The sequence below is a fragment of the Carlito syrichta genome, unplaced genomic scaffold (assembly GCF_000164805.1).
Source record: "Carlito syrichta isolate Samal-C Ts95f unplaced genomic scaffold, Tarsius_syrichta-2.0.1 Scaffold108870, whole genome shotgun sequence".
Classification (NCBI taxonomy): Eukaryota; Metazoa; Chordata; class Mammalia; order Primates; family Tarsiidae; genus Carlito; species Carlito syrichta.
The window spans coordinates 76625-99030 of NW_007052966.1; the positions used below are offsets into that span (position 1 = coordinate 76625).

At 40.8% G+C, this 22406-nt stretch overlaps 1 protein-coding gene across 1 annotated transcript in view; it reads right to left on the reverse strand.

Moving 5' to 3' along the window:
* LOC103271023 (dipeptidyl aminopeptidase-like protein 6) overlaps positions 1 to 22406 on the reverse strand; it is a 416180-nt gene that overhangs the window by 48485 nt on the left and 345289 nt on the right. Inside the window, exon 6 of the mRNA XM_008068506.2 lies at positions 5579 to 5631. Coding sequence (XP_008066697.2) covers positions 5579 to 5631 — 53 coding nt within the window. The remainder of the gene's footprint in view (positions 1 to 5578; positions 5632 to 22406) is intronic.

Genomic DNA, 22406 nt, shown 5'->3' on the forward strand with positions numbered 1-22406 from the left:
GTGGGGGGGGGGAGAGGAGGGGACACATAACACTAATAAGGGTCCCTGATCCCAAACCAGTTGAAGCGAGGACTAATGGGAGGCCCAAACTTCACCTGTATAATGACCACTTATGTACCTAACCCTGAATTGCACCCCACATCTTTAAAATTAAAAAAAATTAAAAATAAACTAAAATGCCACTCTAAGAACGTTTCTTGCATTTTGGCTTCACACTGGTACTTCCCAACGTACACAAACAATCCTAGTCATGCAATTTTTGGCAGCTGTGAAGGTAACTTGCTCTGCAGAGCTGCACTGTGCCTTGGGGTGTGCGGCAAGCAGCAGGGGCTGTGAGACTCACACATGGGAAGAAAGGGCTGGAAAGGAACACGCTAAGCAGTGGAGGCACCAACAACTGCATGAGAACTCTTATCGCTGCCCTCCTGAACTCACTACTTAGAATCTTCCCATGCACCGGACTCAACTCACAAGGGAACAGAGGCTGTCAAAGTTTTAATTAGCAGGACTTGGAACATAAACACTTGAGATCTGTCTTCATTTTCCAAGAGAACATCAGCCACCCATGATCACAATTAGCGTGGTTTCTACATGGAGTGATCCCTCCCCCTGTCCATCTCAACCTGGCCTTCTAATTGAATCCAAGTTTCAAATTTTCCCTTTTCTTCAGCCTACTCTGTACACAAACACAAAACTAATTTAAGTTTACTATTTTTTTTCATCACATCTCTCTTGTGCTCAAAGTGTCGGTGTGTCCTTATTGTAAAGACCAATCACACTAGGGTGATGTTTAGGTCATTTACGCTATAGGCACATCCTAAAACCTAACCAACCCTATTTACAGGCACATCCTAAAACCTAACTAACCCATGTAGAGTTTCATGTCAATACTCTGGCTCCAGTCTGGTATGGCTCATCACTAATCTAGGAAGTATTGGTTTACTGCAAAGGTCAAGCTTGTTTAATGCTTTACCCAACCGAAAATATCTTCTTCCTGTCTCCATCTATTAAAGTATAAACAAACAAACCAAAAACAAAAAAAACCTTACTCAGCTAAAGGCTGAGCTCAAGTTAAATTTCCTTCTTGAGATTGTGTATGATGGTGATGTCCACAACTCACTTCTTTTTGCTTAGTGTTTTAGATACTCATTTGAGGCACTTTACTATATATTATTGAATAAATTTGTCTTTCCTTTTCTTTCTTTCTTTCCTTCCTTCCTTCCTTTCTTTCTTTTTTCTTTTCTTTCTTTCTTTCTTTTTTTTTGAGTTGGAGTCTTACTCTGTTGCCCAGGCTGGAGTGCAGTGGCATGCTCATGGCCACCGCAGCCTCAACTTGCTGGGCTCAGGCGATCCTTCCACCTCAGCCTTCCAAGTAGCTGGTACTACAGGTATGTGTCACCATGCCCAGCTAATTTTTTGATTTATTGTAGTGATGAGATCTTGCCAAGTTTTCCAGGCTGGTCTCAAACCCGTGGGCTCAGGCAGTCCTCTCACCTCAGTATTGCAAAGTGCTGTGATTATAGGCATGAGCCACCGTGCCTGGCTCTTTCCTTTTCAACAAAATTTTTAAGGATAGGAACTATGCTTTGGTTGCTCAATATAGCATTTCAATAAATATTTGCTGGCATAGTATTTCTTCTGCTTCCACTGGAGGCGAAACAAGTTAATTGCAGTAGGTCAGAATGAGATGACATGAAAAGAATTTATTGAGCATTGAAAATTGTAGATAGCTGAGGCTACAGATACCTCTCTTAAGAGGGAAATTTAAATTACATAGGCATTATAATTACCTGAGTGTCACAGAAGAAGCCTCAGCTTAGAAAAATTATTAAAGAGAATGTTATTATTGTATTATTCTTCTACTTGTAACAAAAAGGATTTGAGTTGGCCTGAAAGTAAAGTCTGATAATATGTAATTACAAGACTACAAATATATATTGGGTACATACTACAATATTAAAAACCATTCCTCCACTACAAGCAAAATTCTCTGCTGTGTGTTTTGCATATATCATTCCACTTAATTATTATAACATAGCTAGGCTATTATTATTGTTATTATCTTTAAAAAATATGAAAACTGAAACCTGTGGAAGTAGGATAACTCTCAAGGTCATACAGCAAAAAGTCAGTGGCAGGGTGGGGTTCAAATTCAGGACTATGTGCTTAGAAAACACAAGTCCTTAGACTGCGTGATGCCATTAGGTGAGGCACTGGGCACTGCACATATGTTCTCAACCTAGATATCTATTTTCTAAGTAAACGGAAGGTGCCTCTGCACCTCCCTCTCAGTCTATAAAGTTAGAGAGTAATTTCATTTTCACAGATACAGAATGTGGCTTTAAAAAGTCAGCTACAATTCTAAAGGAATACAATTTTTGTACAATTTTGTTTGGTGCTTGAAGAAAAACCAAAACAGTAGGTGAGCAAAGTAATGGCAACAATATCCACAGAAGATGGCCTGGCATGTAATACCTTTGAATACTTATCAGTTTCTATTTTGTTATTACTATGAGCTTGCCAGACCCCAAAACGCCAATGCTATCAAATAAAGGGATATGACCAACTTTTCAACAAATTGGTTTTTGTTATAGAAGGAAGTTCATATATCTTTTAGAATAATTCTAATGGAATATCTAACTACATGTTAGAAATATATATATTACTTAATATATATTATATAAATATATATATATATTTAATGGACTCAAACCAAAGGCAAAACTAATTCAGGAAAAATGTCATGCCAGGAATATGTCAAGAAGCAGTCAAATCTACAAAAAAATTAAAAAATAAACTTTGGATGAAAGCATACAACTGATCTTTGAAAGAGAACATTTAGCTGGCTACAATCTCTACTGTGGAAGATTGATTTATTTTGTTAAAATTCTCATGTAAACACTTTTAGCAAAACACTCTATGGTAAAAATAACTAGCTTTAATTCTATTTAAATAACCAAATTTGTGTAAAAAAACACATGTCCTTTAAGAGTACAATTTTTGAAAGCTTGGTGTGTGAAAGTCAAGCAAACCTACCCTTAGGTACCAGATCTTTAAGTATATAAACATTCAGCTGTTTTGAGGGTCTCATTGCAACTCTAGTCATTCCATGCAAAAAGAATTCTACCTGGCCCCAGCTTCAGAGGTCAGAACTACTGAAAAAGGGAAGCTACAGCCTGAGACAAAGGGGTTAAAAAGGGATGGGAAGGTGGTATACCCCTCCTCCCAAAACTCTTCTACCATTTGCAAAAAGGAAGGAAATCAGAAATCAGAGAGCACTGAAACATTAATTCAACCTTCTCATGACCCTTCTCTGTTGGAAAGTCAGAAAAAAAAATCAAGTTATAAATGACGAATAAAACCATCCTGAAGATTGAATGACCTCTGGCTTGAATTTAGGGGAAGGAGTGAGGAAAGAAGAATTGAGAATTAGTGAAAATGGTACTGATCTGTGTCTTCAGAATTATCAAGAAAAACTATTAGATTCTTTGTATACAAATAAAGTAAACATAAATATTTCAAAAGAGACTATTTTAATTTTTAAAAGACAGTGGTTCTTTCCTGTCTATCCAAAATCCACCTATGGCATAAGCCTTAAAACTCAGAGCTGTGTTCTTCTCCTGCCACCTGGTGGAGCACACACACCGGTGACCATGGAGGGGTCACTAAGCACGGAAACCCAGCTTTCAACAGACTATCTTGTCCTTAGGTTGGCCAACTTGCTTGGCAAAGTCCTATGCCAGTGGGACTCTTAGAATTTATTTCTCCGAAATTCTGACGGATACCATAAAATATTAAGACAATGTGTTAAACCACTTTAGTTTCACAAATATATGTAAGATGGAATGAAATATCTATCATCGAAAACAAATTCTATTGTTCCCAGAAGGGGTAGAAAAATCTCAAGGCATAATTACATCCCTGCCTGTCCTGACCTTTGAAGATAGCTATCTACTTGAAAAATAATAAAATAATTCCTCTGTACTGAAGAACACTTGGGTTTCTATTTAAAATGTGCTTTTAATGAAAAATTCCCATGGATACTTTATTTCTTGCAACGTAGCCCATCCTCTCTTTGTGTTTGATTTTTCTAATGATCTAACAGCAACTATGAGTCACATTTTGCTGCATATCGATGGCACCTTCCCTTTGTCTGAAGTTCACTAAAATTATTTTCTTCATGTTTGTTTTTCAAGAGGATGCCTCTAGTCTACCTAAGCTGAGTAGAAGACAGACAGAAGCCGTTGAAACACTCATGCTGTGATTAATGCTCTCCCATGGAACAAGACTTTTTCAGCAACTCCTGCTGCTTGTTTAAATTTGCTTGGGAAAATTAGGATGCCTCCACCTAAATATTCACAGGCACCCGCACAACATCGCCAGCAGCACAGTTCAATTTCTTTATAAACATTTCCTGAGCACCTAAACCTTTGCAAAGTATAATGATAGAAAGCAAGAAGGTAGGGAAAGACAACATGGGGAACAAGCAGGCCAGGAGGAAAGTATGAGAGAATAGGAGAGGGGAGAAAAAGAAAGTATAAAAATGAAAACAACGATGAAAGTCAACCCTGCTGGATTTTCTAGCTCTACAACTGTGTTTTGTTTTGTTTTTTGTTGTTGTTGTTTTGAATCAATGTCTGACTCTACAAAAGCCTTCACCAGACATTACTCAGTATCTTTACTGCTCTTGGGTTTCCAAAGTAAAGCTGGTAACAGATCCAAATATTGCCAAGGGTATGTCTGCCCAGCACTGAAAAGTAAAATCGCTCCTGCTGTCCCAGCTTGTCTTCCCACACATGCTTTTTTTGTCCTGAATCATGCATTTTTGGGAGACAAGGTGAGTTTAGTATGCAATCTGAGGTCGTGAGACAGCATGAAGCTGGGTGGCGCAATCAAAAGCAGGCACTGAGACCCCACTCACAGGAGCACAGCCAAGCTCAGAAAAGAACACACATACCCTGATAAACCCCCTTGGGGCTGGTGGGTGGAGCAGGTCTAGCACCAATTAAGACAGACCCTCAAACTCAGCCTGACCTTTTGCCCAATGTGCTGTTGAATTTGTGATGAGAACAGTTCACCTTAATCCCATAAATACGCTGTGGGTTTGTTTGTGGTGACTTGTGGTGGAATGAGAAAGGCCTCTGCTGTGTTAGTGTGGGTATCACCTAGGCTGTGTTACTGTGGGTATCACCTAGGATGCCTGAGTTGAGGGTTTGGCTGATGACAAAGCACAGGGGACATTTTTGCTCTGCAGAGTCTCAAGGGTAAACCTTAGGAACCAGAGCAGGGAGGAGGGGAGTTGTTCTAGGAAGGGGGCTTTTCAAATGGGCAAGTGACTGGACTCAAGGGACACCTTTGATACTTTTACTGTAGTTACCAGGGAAAGCCAGAAATTCTGGCAAAATCAGCACCTTTTGCAGTTAAAAGCTAAGATGTCACGTTTCCTGCTCTAAGAGTTAAACAGCCAGTGTTCTACCAACACACACACACACACACACACACACACACACACACACACACACACACACACCCCGCTTTGTGCTACAGACTTCTAAAAGAAATGAAAGAACAATCTTACCCATGAGGAAGTTTGCTCAGGACATAATATCCAGTATAGGAGTGTTGATATATCTGAAACAGACAAAAAAATAAAAATAAAAAAAAACAAGCATTGAGACAAAGTCTGTGACTATGATTTTTTCAAATCACTGTGAATTCTAACAAACATCAGTGGACCCAAAGCAGCTAATCCGGAGACCTAAAGGTTAAGTCTTTGATTTATTAAGGAAGTTAATTTGCATATCCTGTTTATTTTATTTTCAGCATTTGTGATGTTTTATAGGGCAGCCAGAGGCCTGATGTCATCTCCATGGCTACCTGGTTTGCAATTAAATTAGAGGCACAGATTTCCAGTTTAACTAAATATAGCACAGATCTAATGAGGACACCTTGGTCATTGGAGACTGTCAGACACAGTCAGCTAGACCCAATGGGCCAGTGGGACCCATGTACTCCTGAGTTCCCATTGAATTATGGCAAGGGGTTCACCAGAAAATTCCACTGTGTGTCTTTAGTGAGTTGTAATACCAAAGCCAGGATAGGCTTAATTAGGCAAACTCTTGACCCTCTGTATAACTTGATGTGCATCTTTTAGTCTCTGAGAGAGTAGTCAATAAGAACTCACTCCAGGAGGGCAGTTAGAAGCATCATGGCTTTCAAAATGGAAGTAACAGAAAACAACAACAAAACTCCTGTAACTCCCAAATTTCAGATGCCTCTCTTAATCCCTTGAGCCAGGAGATGACTCCCAAATCCATAAATGCAATGAATAAAATTCTAGGGATACCCCCAAAGAAGGAAGAAGATGGCAGTTCAAGAAATGTAAGCATTCTTCATCTTGAGCTTTCTGGATGGAGACCCTCCTCAATATACTGAACATGTGCCTTATTCTGCTGGGTTGAAGCAAGAACCATATTTTACTTCCCTTTCCTCTACCTGTGAAACTTCTGAGAGTGGGTGCTCTGTGTGGCTAAATGTTCAGCGTCTTGCCTTTAAAACCGTCTTTCTAAGGATAATGGGTGAGGGCATGGAGGCCAAATCAGGTATATCTAAGGTGGAGTTTGTTGAACAGGGGAATGCATTTGGGGTACTGATGATGGTAACGAGCAAAAAAACGGGTAGGGCTTGCTGCTAATACCACTGATTTCCTTCCTAATGTGGACCACTGAATGAACTTCTAGAAAATCACAGTGAACTTAGAGTAAAATAATTCAAATTTAAAAACAAACAGTAGTACTTAAATCCCAACGATCTGGTGCTTTCAGAGACCTTGAGACTCTTGATCAGAAATATTCAACCCAGGCTGGCCTGCTTTAAGGGAAATGCTGCTTTAGTAAGAAAGAAACAGTCACTAAGGGACAGCCTGGTGCAGGAGAGCTTTACAGAGCTGCCATGGCAATCTCATATGGAACAGGTGAACCTAATTCAGTTTGCTATTTCTGAAGTGATGAGTGGTGCTGTTTTTCCAGGCGATGGGAGAAGAGCCTGGTACCGGCTCCTACTCCCTGAATAGATCACTGCTCGGGAAGTGCCGATCAAAGGACCCTGCACTGTGACTAAACAATGCCCACGTGAGCTGCAATGGCTTCCTCGGCTGCAAGAGCAAAAGCTAGATGGATCGATACTTGTCTCCACAGTTATGGTATGTGGTGCTGTTACACAGTGTTTCTAACCTCTCCTTCCAAAGCCACCTCTTCACGCTGTTCATCTCACTTTATTGTCACGGCAACCCCAGACAGGCAGAAGGTTATCACGGGTAAGACAAAAAGCTGAGATACAGCAAGAGAGAAAGATGGAGGAAAGAGAAAGGAGGGGATGAGGTAGGGGGCAGAGGAGGGAAGAGTTGGAGTCTAATTATGTACCTTTAAGTGTTGGCTGGAGTTAGTGACTCTGATAAATAAAAAGCAGCAGAAATGATGGTGTTAGGTTTCTGAGATCAGGTTGTAAAAGGTACCATGGCTCCTTTCTCACTCTTTTTCATATCACTTGCTCTAAGGAAACTGGCTGCCATGTTGTGGGACACTCAGGTGGCCCCATGGAGAAGTCCGTGTGGTAAGGAGCCGAGGTTAATTCCCATTAGATTGCCTCTTGCCAAAGCCACATGAGCAAACATGGAAAAGAATTCCTCAACCCCAGTCAAACCTTCAGATGACTGCAGCCCTGGCTAACACCTTGATGGCAGCCTCACGAGAGACTGAGCCACAGCCATTCAGCAAAGATGGTCTGGAATTCCTGATCCTCAGTAACTGTGAGATAATAAGTTTTGGTTGTCTTAAGCCACTGAGTTTTGGGGTAATTTCTTATACAGCGATAAGTCAATAATATATAGCTAGTTTAAAGCCAGAGAAAAGAAATAATTTTCAAATCAGACGTGGATAAATTTCTTCTGAGCTCCTTAACAACTTCTAGCAACTTCTAAGTAAACACATAAATTCTTCGTCAGAATAATGTCAGGATAGAAGAAGTAAGGGACTCAAAGGGAACCACTCACAGATCAAAATATATGGAGGAAGGCTTTGACATTACTATAGCCAGCAGTCCATGAAGCATTAGCGATGGTGACAGTGGTGAGCTGAAGCAGGGATGAGCATGAGTGGCATTTATGGAGCACATATCACAAATTAAGGGACTGTGCCAGTTCCTTAGCACACAAGAACTCATTCAATCTTTATGAGGTAGATATTATTCCTCCCCACCTACTTTTTTTTTTTTTTAAGGAATTTAAGTCAAAGCCAAGTGGAATTTGGTCCGAAGTTGTCTTTCTCCCTGTATATACTCCCTCGGAAATTGCCTAAATCAAGGGTGGATCTATTAACTCTCAAGTGACAAGTTCAAGTTGATTGTTGTCAGTTGAAGAATCTAAGATAGCAACAGATATAATAAATATGCAAAATAAGGACACCTATCATCTTTATTGACTAAAGACTTGTTTCTTTAGTTCATCTAGAAACGGTGATTTATATTCATTCCTGGTTATGCCATTCCCAGAATAAAGACCTGGACTTACATCTTTGCATTTCTCTTTAAATATATCACTAAGTGGCCCTGACATCTAACTCTGTGACTATCTTCTAAATGGTATCCAGTAGAAAAGGGAAGACCAATTTAAAATAACCCCATGAAGGCCATGGCAAGAAAAAGACGAGAGAACTATCCATTTCAATTCCATATGTGTACTGTTAGGTTTAAAAAAAGGTATGCATGAGGAATAAAATATAGTATCTGGAAAAGGAAATAACCAATTTGAAAGACTTGAACAAAAATAAGTCTGGAAGTAGAAACAGAAAGCCTGAGATACTGGGTCTGCCAAGTGAAGAAATGTGAAAGTGGCATCCCACAGTCTACTATCACAAGTACAAGGCTGACCCGAGAGCTACTCTTAAAAAAAAGGGAAGTGGGAAGAAGATGAAACAATTTTCTCCATGCTCCACGATGAAACAATAAAATATCGTTGTCTCCCACAAAAATCTTCCCTCAACGCTGAGCAAAAAGAACCGCAGGCACAAAGAAAACAACCATTTAAAGAGCACAAATTCACAAAGTTTCATTTGTACAATGTCTTATCTTATCTTTAAAAAAAAAAAGTATTTTTTTTAAACTGCATCTCCCTGAAAGAATCTGTTTCTTGGAGAGAGATAAAGTCTTTCTCTTTTTTTTTGGTGGCTACTGTTATATGTATGTTCTTGCTTTAAAGTAGACTCTTAAGATTTCTGATCAGGGAAAAAAGTACAAAGAGTTGGAAATTTGAAAGGCTGCATTCGGTTACTTTTCAGAGGGCATTTTTAAAAAGTTCATGAACATGAGTTACTTTAGTTTCATCCTACACCATTTTATTTCTCTTGGAAAATGAGTATGTGAAAATGCATTACCCAAACACCATTCACAAGATGGAAAAACAATTTCAACAAATTATTTTTAAAATATATTACACACAGAATCATTGGCATTGGTATTCAATATTTTTTTAAAACCTTTTAGAAAGATTTGTCATGGGCTAAGTTCATATTTGGTCTGCTTCTTATCTCTCTGAAATTTCCCTCCACTCAGGGCTCCTTCCCCTGTTTCTTCCCTCCCTTTTTTCCTTCCCACTGACCTATACTTTAGATTTCTCTATGATCTTTCCTACCTAAGCACCATCTAGCACACTGGGTTTTTTCCCTTAGGCCACCCATCTACCTACTTTATATCCTCTCCCCTGTGAAATCATCCATTCTTGAGGTTTTAAACCATCACCTAAACATCAGTAACTCCCACAGATCCAGCTACTGACAATATATCAGACATCTTCATCCAATGTCTCACAAGCACCAAAAACTCAATAGGCTCCAAAATAAACTGCTCCACAGTTCTTAACACATTGTCTTCCGTCTTCAGTTGGTGATTCCATCACCCACTTAGTAAGCTGAGTTAAATATATAGTTTTATTTGACTTCCCTTTGATTCCCGTACAACAATTCAATTCATTCCCCAGATAGTACCTAATTAACTCCTGAAGTCCTTTTCAAATCCATCACCCACTTTTCCACCCACTCTTCTGCCCTAATTCACATTCTGTCTTCCATCTTTTATCTTCTACAGAAAGAAGCTACCATCTTCCTTTCCAAGACTAACCTCATTCACTTCTTCTTGTTGAACTTTGACAACTCCTCCACCCTGCCGTATATTTTAACCACCTCCTTTCCCCATTACGTCCTAAGTCTGTAGAATATGACTCAAATCTCCTGTATTAATTTTAAAAAAAAACCTAGCTATAGTCCCCCTTGAACTCTTCCTTACTTTTAATTGTCATGGCACTTTATTGGAAAAGTCTTTGTTGCTTCTTTGGTTCACTTTCTATCCACTTCTAACCCACTGCACTATGCTTCCAACATAGCCCAAACCCACATTCTCCCAGAGAACCTCCAACTACCATACACGTGGCATCTTTCTGATTTCGAGTCTGCTAGATCTCTCTGTGGCACATGATGAAGGCGACAGGAATTGTTCTCCTGTCCCAGTTCTAGGACGTGCCCTCATTCTCCATCTGCCCGCTCTGTCCAGGTTTGCTGCCTTTCTCTCCTGCTGCTGCAGACCTGAATAAAAGGCAGGCACCAGCCTGCCACCCTCGGGGCTCCCTCCTGCTGGTCTAATCCTTAGTCTGGCAGGGCTCTCATTTGCTTTCTTATGCAGCTTCCTACTGAATTTACACCTTTATGCTTCATCTGCCTTCTGAATTCTAAGCTTATATTTTCAGCTTGGGCTGAGTCTTTCTACATGGGTGTTTTCACCTCCAACTTTGACCCCAAATTCAATAGTTTGAAAATTGAAGAAACTGTTTTCCTGCTAAAGAGTTCTCTTTCATTTTCTTCCACTTAACCTGGTCTCTCAGTAGAAAAATATTGACTTTAGCTCAACTATTCCCACTGCTTACTTTCCTTACTCTCCATGTCCAATTGGTTTCCAAGCTTCACTAAACTCTGTAACTCTGAAAGGTCCCTTAAATTCCCAGCACATTTTCTCTCCTCAGTAGCACTGCTCTGGTTTGGGTTGTCTGGGTCGCCAACATAGCCTTCTGGCTAGCCTGCCTACGTTCCTCTCCTTCCTTCCCATTGCCTCAAGAATTCTATTCCAAACAATGTACCAGGTAGATACAAGCAGAGGAGGGTGACTAGAAGTAGTTCTGGAGTAGGACACAGCTACTACTTTGACTAACACACAGTTTTAGAGTAAAACACGGGTTCCATTCTTAGCCTGCTACTTACTCACTTGGTGGGTGAACTTTGGCAAGTTACTTCCATGAGTCTCAGTTTCCTTCTTCATAAAATAGTGGTAAGAGTGTGAGTAATTGCTAAGGAAATTTAGACCACAAGGAAGGAGTAAAAAACACTTTTGTTTACATTTTGAGAGCTGTATGATCTAGTCACTAACATGGTGCTGGGTCCATGGATCCTTTTCTTCTCTACTCTTATGGGCTCTAGGAAAACAAGAATCCAACTAAGAATGGGAGAGCCAGAGCTGCCCTTTTTAAAGAGATGGTGGGGATGAGAAAACAACTGAACTTGTTGCCTAGGGTTTTGGACTGGGCTGCTGGTCAGCTCAACCACTCTATTTATTAGCACATTCCAGTTAGAGAATCCTATTAGTATGGATGGTCTCCTGAAGTGGTGAGCTCCCCAGCATTGAGAGTATTCAAGCAGAGTCCTGAAGCCATCATTAGGGATACTCCAGAATGAGAGTATGCACTGCTAGGCAGATTACTCCAGGCTACCTCTGCAATCCCTTCCTTGATTAATCCTATAATTCCATTCAGAAATAAAGTGAGAAATATCAGAAGGTATAGACAAGCCCAGAATAACAGTTTCCCAAACTAGGATCAAGGTTTCTTACAGCTGGCATGCATGGTTAAACAATACGATATGGAAACATGATGTGAACCAAGGTGGAAAATACTGGAAAAGATGAACCGGAAACAACAACAACAACAACCATGAGACAGAACAAAAGTGAGATTTGAAGACTCAAAGGCAAACAAAAAAAGAAAAATTATTTGCATGAGATGTCAGGGCTAAAAAGGGAAAAAAAGAAAATCTGAGGACGAAAAATAAAAACACTAAAAAGAAGCTGGAAAATGGTCTATTTATTGTCTCTAAAATGGGAGGGAATGAGAAAATGAAGTATTTACTCAATGAGTTTATCTTCTCACAATTTTGAAGAGTTCCATTAATAGATAAAAAGGAAGTTCCATGAGGTGCTAGATTGCAGTCATATCTAGTTCCACTAGGAATTAACACAACAGTCAGTGCCCCAGGAGAAGGAAAGCAATCTGCCTCCAAAAATCCAAGCCAGGGTTTTGTGGACTGTGACAGACAGTGTATGAAGCTAATGACCTGTAAATATTCCCTTTGGACCCTGACAGTCTTTGAAGAAGTCAGAGAAAATCAAGCTGAAAGGTACCTATAGAAACCTAGAAGAAACGTAGCTTACTCTTTAGTCTTTTTGCCTCAATGTAAACCATTAGAAAGTTCAGACATTCTACTACAGAACAAGCAGCAGCCTATCCCGTTCCCCCTCAGCAAATCTCCTTCAGATGCCAAACCAGGATAGCCTAACCATTCATGGTTTAGCATAATAATCTCTATTAAACCTTTAGGTTCCTTGTCAAGACCGAAGGTCAAAGATCACCCTTTGGCTGACCAAAATCATAAAAGTAATAAGACCACCCCACCTTTGGTCAAGGAATTTGTGTGAAAGGACAGACTGAGAGTGGGAAGCCATTTTTCTTGTTTTTAAACCCTGACACAATGATGAGAAAGTAGAAGCTATGCTTTTGGAGAAATGCACACTTTAGGTATAAATAACTTTACTGACTTTGTCTTTTCAGAAGACTTCCAGGTATCAGAGGTATCTCACAGTGGCAATCAAGCTTGCCTAGAGTAAAGGGAATTTACAAGGCCTAAGACATCATGCATTGGGCAAGGACTGTAAAAGACATGAAACTTGTAATTACAAAAGTTATGACCGCTCAGAGGGAGAGCCGGTGGGGATTCAATCTTCCATTAAATTGGGCACTACCTATAGGGAAGCCAAGGATTCCCCGAAGCTACCCACTGGGAATACCTAGGAGACAAGAGGAGGTACACCCTCCATTAGGTCTAAGGAATGTCGTTTGGGAAGGTACAGGAGAATTAGAATCCTTGTCATGCCCTTTTCTAGGGGCTATGATAATGTGGGCGGACATTAGTGGCTCTCTGTGTCATAGGATCTCCAAGACATCCACAGGTGGTCAACAAGGAAGTCACAGCAGTCACAGCAGTCACATGCAACATCTCCAAGAGAAGGATTTAAGACAGAACTCTGGGGGGCTACGATGCCACACTCACCTAGAGTGTAGGCCCACTCCCTGTCTGTGGGGGGTGAACTTTTCTTAAATAAATCTTTTCTTCTCTCACCTCTGTGTGTCACAATTCTTTGCATCTACTCAGATCTCTGGGTTGCCGGCACACACCTCTGGCTTGCCATCCCTGGCAGGCCTCACCTGGTCCATTCGTACCCTAACATTGTGAATTGCCAATGTCTGAGTTTGTGAATTGTAAATGTCTAACAGGTCTCTTGCAGGAATCACACCGTCACCCCCAGGGTTAACCTAATCAGCCCTCTGTGAACTACATGACACAGATAAGCCCCATCATGGCAGCAATAATGTGACTAACCCACCCATCTGCCTGCTGTCCATCACCTGACATCATCAGCACCTGCGCTTGTCTGCCCCTTTGTGATGACGTGGAAGAGACCACCACCCAACCACCTAATGATCTTCCCCCATCAAGGGGAATGGTTAAAAGGACTCAACTACAAGCAACCAGCGGCCATTGCCTTGCTAGACTCTGTTGTGGCCATGTGCTCTTTGAGCCACGGCTGTTGTCATGCTTCCTGACTTTGGTCCCCCTCCCTCACCTTGGGGAGGTGAATCTTCTCTCTTCTTTCTCTTTCACTCACTAATTTACTTTTATTTTATTTTATTTTTTTGAGTTGGAGTCTCACTCTGTCGCCCAGACTGGAGTGCAGTGGCCGCCCCCGGCCACCGCAGCCTCGACCTGCTGGGCTCCGGCGATCCTTCTGCCTCAGCCTTCCAAGTAGCTGGAACTACAGGCCCGCACTACCACGCCCAGCTAATTTTTTTTTAATTTATTGTAGAGATGAGGTCTCGCCAAGTTGCCTAGGCGGGTCTCGAACCGGCGGGCTCAGGCAATCCACTCACCTCAGCCTCCCAAAGGCACGAGATTACAGGCTGAGCCACCGAGCCCGGCTTCTAATTTACTTTTAAATAAACTTTTCTTTCTTAACCTTTTTGTGTGTCGCAATTCTTTGCAGTCTTCTCGGATCTCTGGGTTCCCAGCGCGCACCTCCAGCTTGCCAGCCCTGGCAGTGCTGCGCGCCTTCCTGCGCCTCTCCACCCTCACCCGGTTCGTCCGTACCCTAACACAAGCAATTCCGAGTTCCAGCCCCTGTCCCCACCAACTTTTAGTTGGAGTAGGGAGAGGAAGAGAGGTGAGACTTAAACAAAGATGCCTAATTTTTCAGAAATATTGTCACATTTACATGGTGCTTTCCTAATTCTTGCCTTTGGCTGGCTTTAGGGAGTAATTCCATCCACTCTTACCATCCAGCATCATGAAGCAGCTGCTGTGCTTCTGAGAAGTCCTTGGAGACCCAGTCTGTGGAAGGGCTAATTATCAGGGTGTTATTCAGGAGAGGAGAGATAGAAGCAGACTCACCTGATTGTCCCACCTAGATCCTTCTTTGGATCATAAAAATAAGTACATCTCTAACAATGTGGGCAGAGACAAGAGCTAATTAGTTCCTAAGGTCTTTCTGGGAAGAAATGTCATCCTATCTTGACTAAAACTCTCTCCCTTAACATTTGGAGAAATGGATCCAGTTGAGGGTATTACTTTTTTTTTTTTTTCCCTAGCAGTAAAACCAATAAGCCAAAATACTCCAAAGAAGATGACAGATGGCTGAAGTCTGGAAACAAAATCACCTGAGAGACAACTGAGCAATGGAGGTGGCTGGCCCAGATGAGAGAAGACCCAGGGGTGATGGACAGATGTCTTTAAGGCTTTAAAGAGCTTCATGAGCAAGTGTGAAAAGGCCTGTTCTCTTTTGCTTTCAGGAAAAGAGAACAAGCATACATTAGAAAGAAATGGATTTCATGCCAATGAAACTGTTTTTGGGAAGTTAAAACTATCCAATGCCAAAAAGACTTAACCCCTGTTAATAAAAGTATAGAAAGCATTTGTTGTTGGTGCATCCAGGAAAATGCAGGGAGAGGTGAGATGGAACTGGACGACCATTAAATTTCCTCCTGCTCAGAAATTCAACAATTCCCCTTCTACTTCTTCTAGAGGGGATGTGCTGCCCTTCTGCCTTCCCCTCCCCCTGCTCTTGCTGGGTGCATACGTTTAATTGCTTTTTGGTGCTGATCTTAGCCATCTAAACCTTGGATCAATGGGTTCAGGCCTTAGCATGTCAAATTTGACAAGCTTCTGACTGTGACAAAAATGATTTCTGCCCTTCCGACAGGCAAAATCCACACCCTCTTCCAATGATTTTGTAGACATCCCATCCCACTGTGGTTAGTTTCAGCTCAAATTTCAATCTCCTGTGGCGTTCATGACTTTCATTGGGTCCTAGTCCCAAACCTGACATCTCGCTAAAACTTCTGACTTCCTGCCTGGTATCTGTTGCAGCTCCTAGCAGATGGTCCAGCAAATTATCAGTCCTGATGCTGAGGTTGAAGGCTAATGGAAAACTTCCTGAATGAATCAGCCTTCCTAGAGAGGTGCCCCATTCTCTTCCCTCAAGAAGAGGGTCATGATCACCCCGTGCTATACTGACCATATTCAGTAAACATTTCTGTACACACTGCCAATTTATTTTATACGTTTTTTAAATTTTAAAGATGTGGGGTACGATTCAGGGTTAGGTATACAAATGTTCATTTTGCAGGTACCCTTGTTGATGAGGTATGAACCCTACTCCTGACAGTTTCCTTCACTGCCAATCCCATCCCCCCCGCCCGGCAGTTTCTCACTACTATCAATCCCTTTCTTATAGTATTATGATAATTGTTCAAGGTCCACTTATGAGTGAGAACATGTGGTACTCAGTTCTTGGATCTGTGATTCATCCACATGCATGTTTATTGCAGCATTATTCACAACAGCAAAAACATGGAACCAACCGTGCTGCTCATCGAAAGGACTCGATGAAAAAGAAGTAATACATATACACGATAGAATATTAAGCAGCCATAAAGAAGGAAAAAATTATGAATTTCGCAGCAACTTGGCAGGACTTAGAGTCTATAATATTTTAAACTGTTTTGATGAAGTTAAACTGTTGTAATGATTTAAAATTTTTTTTTACTAGACCCCAAATAACTAGATAAGAATGGAAATATTTAGTAAAAAGTAAAGATGTTTAGTTCATATGATATAAAACAAGTATTAGAAAATAATTTAATATAAGCTAAGTGGTCTTTGTTTTTCCCCTACTTGCATGTCTTTCCTCTACTCCTACATGGAATTTAGTGCAAAAATCTAAGGAGCGGTTAAAATATAGAAGATGTACAGCTGTCAGATTCAAAACACAAAAGCAGTCAACAAATCCTGAGGATTCAGTGCGTATATACCGTCTCCTTCTCTCCTCCTGGAATAATTGGTCTTCCACAAAACTTATATTTAAGAGAGAAGAAATGGTGATTTCTTCTTGAATCTGTAGACTCTTTGTGTGTATCTCAAGCATCTTTTGTTGCCTTCTACAACTACAGTATACTTTAATTCATTCTTTTGTGACCAGTTCCTATTCATTTAAGTCATTTGTAGAGACTGTCTCTTACATCTTCTGTATCCTTCACAATAATTCTTTGTAGAAATCAGTTGCTATGAGGCAAACATCTGGGTATAAAAACAGTATGATTCAAAGTACGGATGCCTCTAAATAAGGCAAATACCCTATATTTAAGAACCAAACTGCAAAAACTTCACTTGTGATTCCAATTATGTTTCCAAATATCTTCCAAAAACATCTAGAAATAGTTGGGTAATTTTTTCTTATTTTCTCCATTCCTCACTTGGACATTTCAATTCAAATAGCTGCTTCCATGTGTCTTAGGTTCATTCTCTGGAAACAAACGCAATCTGTCACAGTGTTGCTAGGAAGAAATTCAAAGGAAGCGATCCATGAGACTCTCTTTCCTAACTAATTTTTGAGGACACACACCAGTGTGCCCTGCCTTCTTCCCAAACTTGTCACATCCCTGTCTTCTACTTGGTCGGCCACCGAGAAACAGACTCTCGAGTTTCATACTAGTCCCAGCAGCTGATTTCCTACTTCACTGCCTTTCTATTTTGTTGTTTTGCCAGACCTTTCTGCTGACTCATTCCTAATTCTGCTTGAGAATGCAACATTTTCCTTTTTCTTGCTCAATTTACTGCTTTCTTTTTCTCTCCTACATATACTGCCTGCAGGACCAGTCTAATGATGAGGCAAATAAAAATAAATAAAACTTCCTGACACTGTACAAGTCTTCAGAACTTATGGAACATTTTTCTACATTCTTTAACTTGACACAACAACTTCTCTTGTCGCTGGAGTAGCTTCTTCTTGCTCTGTCTTTTAAATTAAGAAACTGAGTCTCAGAGATGCAAACCAATCTGTCCAAGGTCACATAATGTCAAAGGAAGGGAACTGGGAGTTTAATGTCTTTATGCTTACAGCTTAAAATTGCTCACATGATAACATCCTGGTGAGAAAACTTCTTCCACTCTAAACTACCTTTTCTTTACTAGCCAGACATGCTCCATAGATCCATTTTCAAGCAAATGATAGATCCATTTCAAGCAAGCCATATTAAAATGAAAATAATCCTGGGAAGATTAACACCAAAGCCACTATTAGAAAAAGGGATCAGTTATCAGCCAATCAAAGTCAAGACCTCAGAGAATGCCCCAGAATCCAAACAGGTGCTGAGAACAGGGTGAAATATGGGAAGATATGGGGGTGACTGAAAGAGGCACCCGGGAGGAAAGGTACAGAATACTTACCCAATACACACAAGACTGAGTTTTTTGTACAACATACCCTGCACAGTTCCTGACGACTCGTCAGGCCCAAGGGGCTTCTCCTTCTCTGTAGGTCTTTCCTACATTATTTCACTGCCCGGATCCCCTGGTCTCTCATAGTACTGAATGAGCATTGGGCTCATTTCCAAGAACAGACAAAGAGGATGGCACACAAACATCTGGTTCTTTTCTTAGTGAAATGGAGACTCTCTTCTGGCACATAATTACCACCACACAAAGACAAACATCTACCTGCCCCTCTTTTATAAGAAAGCACCTTGGAAATATCTATATGCTTGTATGTACCTAGGCTGTGCCTCAAGCAGTCCTTCACCAAAGGTTGGTAATAAAAAGTCCAGTCAAGTCAGCGTCTTTCTTTCCTCCACCTTCATTTCCTGCTCTTTCTCCTTCTATATCATTCTAAAAAATTTGGTATTTCTGTGTGTGTTAATATGATGCTACACAGCTGGTTAATTCATTTTAGGCAAATCAGTTTTATCATGTTGACACTCAAGTCGACAGCACCAATCCTTTAATTTTTTATTCTTTAATCACTACTTAACAACGTGTATATTTGTCCCTATTTGTTTATGTCTAAGGTTGAGTAGATCTGGCTTCCACAACTATCTCCTGGCCTTGCTGTTTATGTGGACAGCAGAAACCCTCCTGAGGTCACTCCTGAAGAAGTGAGTTTAGGATCTCTTTCCTCCTGTTACCTGGGCCAATCCTTCACTAGGTTGATCCCTCTGTCACTGAATATTTCTCACTCCCTTCCTTTTGAACCCCTCTGAAAATAAGTCAGTACAGTAGCTTTCTATAGCTAAGTTGTTGTCCATTTCTCTGACATATTCTTGTATACCACTTCCTTTTATCTTCACATGAACTTCAGCAAGTTCCCTTTGCCTCTCACATCATGGTCAAACTCTCATCTGACATTCAAAGCTCCTGGGATTAGGCCTCAATCTGCTTTTCCAGTTTTAGCAGATACTATTCAGCTCACTTTGTTCTTCCTAGAAACTGCAGCACTCTCCAGTTCTCTTAATCTACTGTTTGCCTTCTGTAGGTCAAGCCCTTTGGTTTACCTGGAATACATTTCTTTCTTCTGTGTCGGTGTAAATCAATTCATCATTTAAAATCTAGGTTAACTGTTTTACCTCTATAAAGAATTTTATGATACAAAAGTTATTTCCCTCTTCTCTCTGCTTCTATGGCAATACTTTGAACTGCTTACTTATCATATTTGTTATTGTAGTTACGTATGCACACCTTACTGCCACTTATTGACCAGGAATGAGTGGACTGAGAGTCGATACATATTTAAAGTCTGATAAGTTCAGGTTCTGAAAAGCCCTTGCCTGGCTCTCTGCCCCACTCATGTTTTTCATTCCTCTACTGATAAGAAAGGTGGGGGGCGCAACATTAGTTTCACAACAAGCATACAGGAAGAAGAGATCACTTTGATGACAAGCTTTTGGTGCTCAAATAAGATCCCTGCCAGGACTACTGCCGCCTGGAAGGAGGCAGCGAAGGACTCCTCTTGCAGCTGATTTGTGAATTGAGGGCTGAGAGCTACCGTGTTGGACAGGGCTGAGAGCTACCGTGATGGACACTGCTTAAGGGTTCTTTATGCTCAGGGGGGTTAAGTGGTCGTGTGGGGTCACTAAGAATGGTGGCAGAGTCTGCTGGAGGCCTGATAAAGCTGTATCACACAGCTTCAGAAAGTTCCTGAACACCCTAGAAGGAGAAGGCTCTCAGAGGGCAAAGGGTGGGTCACTGCTTATGGCCACATCGTGAAGGCAGCAATGGTTTATGATAGGATGGACAGCATTACCAAAGGCATCACCTTTGCAAAGATCTCCTTGTTAAAAATACTCAGCAGCACTAAAACTGTGAGGTCTGTATTTATAACATCTCCTAGTGATAGGAGCTAGTCGATAGTATTGATTTATACATTTGGTAAGTATTTTAGTGGGTATCTACTGTGCGTAATACATTGGTGAAAGGTACTGTCAATCTTTAAGTCATGGAATCAGTGAAGTGGGTCTTTTTAAAAATGAAATAAAATAGGAAAAAAGGAAAATATCAGAGTATGCAATATATGGCAAGAGTATTTTGTAAAATTTTTAGTTCTATAAATGTGTTTATATACTAGGCCAGGTAGTAACATGTACTTACTATCTTACTGTGTCATAACCAAGAGTTTGAGCTACAGTTGTTTTGCAGGGGTTGTCTAAGTTCTGTGAGTTGAATTGTGTCCCTCAAAATTCATATGTTGAGGCTCTAACCCCCAGTGCCTCAGAATATGACCTTGTTTGAAAATTGGGAACATTTGGACAAAGAGACAGACATGCATTGAGGAAGATTACATGAAGAGAAATAGGGAGAATACCACGTGAAGACAGAGGACTGGGTGATGCCTCTACAAGCCAAGGAACGTGAAGGATTGCTGACAAACCACCAGCAGCAATTTCACAAAATGCTCTTACTATATATCATACACTTGAATGTTTTCTTTTATCCTATTCTATTTCCTTTTTTTAAAAAATGACACTACTTCATTGATTCCATGACTAAACAACTGACAAACAACTTTTACCAATGCACTGCACACAGTAGATACCCACTAAATATTTATCAAACACATAAATGAATATTACTGATTAGCCCATATTACTAGGAGATGTTATAGAAGAGGCAGGGACAAATCCTTACAGATTTCTCAGGATCATAGCCCTACCAATGCTTCAATTTTGGAGTTTCAGCTTCCATAATTCTTAGACAATAAGTTTCTATTTTTTTAAGTCACCCAGTTTTTGGCACTTTGTTGTGGCAGCCCCAGGAACCTAATACACCAGGTATGCTCCCTGTAAAGATGACCATTACCTGGGAACTTGTTGATGATTTGTAAATACCAATCATCCTATTGAATTAGAAAACTTTGGAGTGGAACTCAGCGATCCTTAGTTCAGCAAGCTCTCAAGCTGATTCTAATGCACCGTAATGTTTGAGAACCACTGTTGTATGGCTAGCTATGCTGTATGATGTTCATTACTGACGGAATATGGTTCCTTCAACTAATTAGGGTACACTGAGGACCATTTGAAATTCTGTGAACAAAGGTGCTTTTCAGAAAAGCACTTTAAGATACCACGTCATCATATATTTGGAGAAACTAAGGCACGGAGATGATAAACAATTCAAATGGTGCAAAAAATAACATTGCCTAGCCACATCATCCAATACAAGGGAGTTATGCAAACACCACACACCCACACATGCTACATATTCCATGGTATTTAAAGCATTGAATCCTAAACATGAGAAATGCAAATATTTCATAATCATTGGCCCTTCGACAAAAAATTTTACTTTTTTTGTGCTGGATTAAATAATACAAAAATAAAGTAGGTATGTTTTCACGTGTTTCTACCTCTTTCCAGAAGAACAAGCTTGTGGGATGGAGGGGCTGTAATGAGGGGTTACTAACACCCTGTCCAGGGGTCTCATCAGTCCACACCATAGACTTATAACTCCCCCTCTTGTTTGTGTCCTCATTTGAGTCAGAGGGTTTGTCAATCAAAGCTTTTTTTTACACTGTCTGCACTAGAGTGGGGTTTACCAGTACCCATTTCAGTGGCAATAACTGTTGAATTAAGAAATATCTTCCAGCCGGGCTTGGTGGCTCAGCCTGTAATCCCATGCCTTGGGAGGCTGAGGTGAGTGAATTGCCCAAGCCCTCGGGTTCGAGACCCACTTGGGCAACTTGGCGAGACCTCATCTCTACAATAAATCAAAAAATTAGCCGGGCGTGGTAGCGTGCGCCTGTAGTTCCAGCTACTTGGAAGGCTGAGGCGGAAGGATTGCTGAAGCCCAGCAGGTCTAGGTTGCGGTGGCTGACAGTGACCACTGCACTCCAGTCTGGGCGACGAAGTGAGACTTCAACTCAAAAGAAAAAAAAAAGAAAAAGAAATATCTTGCTTTGAAAATCACAGGTAAGAGCAGGAAGCCAGCACCCAACCCCCCCAAAACTGTAGAAATAAAACCTGGGGTCCCTTTGTAAGTCAACCTCATGATGAGTATCTCTCATTGTTTTCTAATTATTCACCGGATTATCTGGTACCATGATCTCTTTCCTCTTCCCTTCCACATCTGAAGACCTACCAGGGTCAACTCAAGGAAAGAGGTCCCAGATGGAAGGTAAAAGTTCTGTGTCTCCTTCGTACTTGTATCTCTCCAGTGACC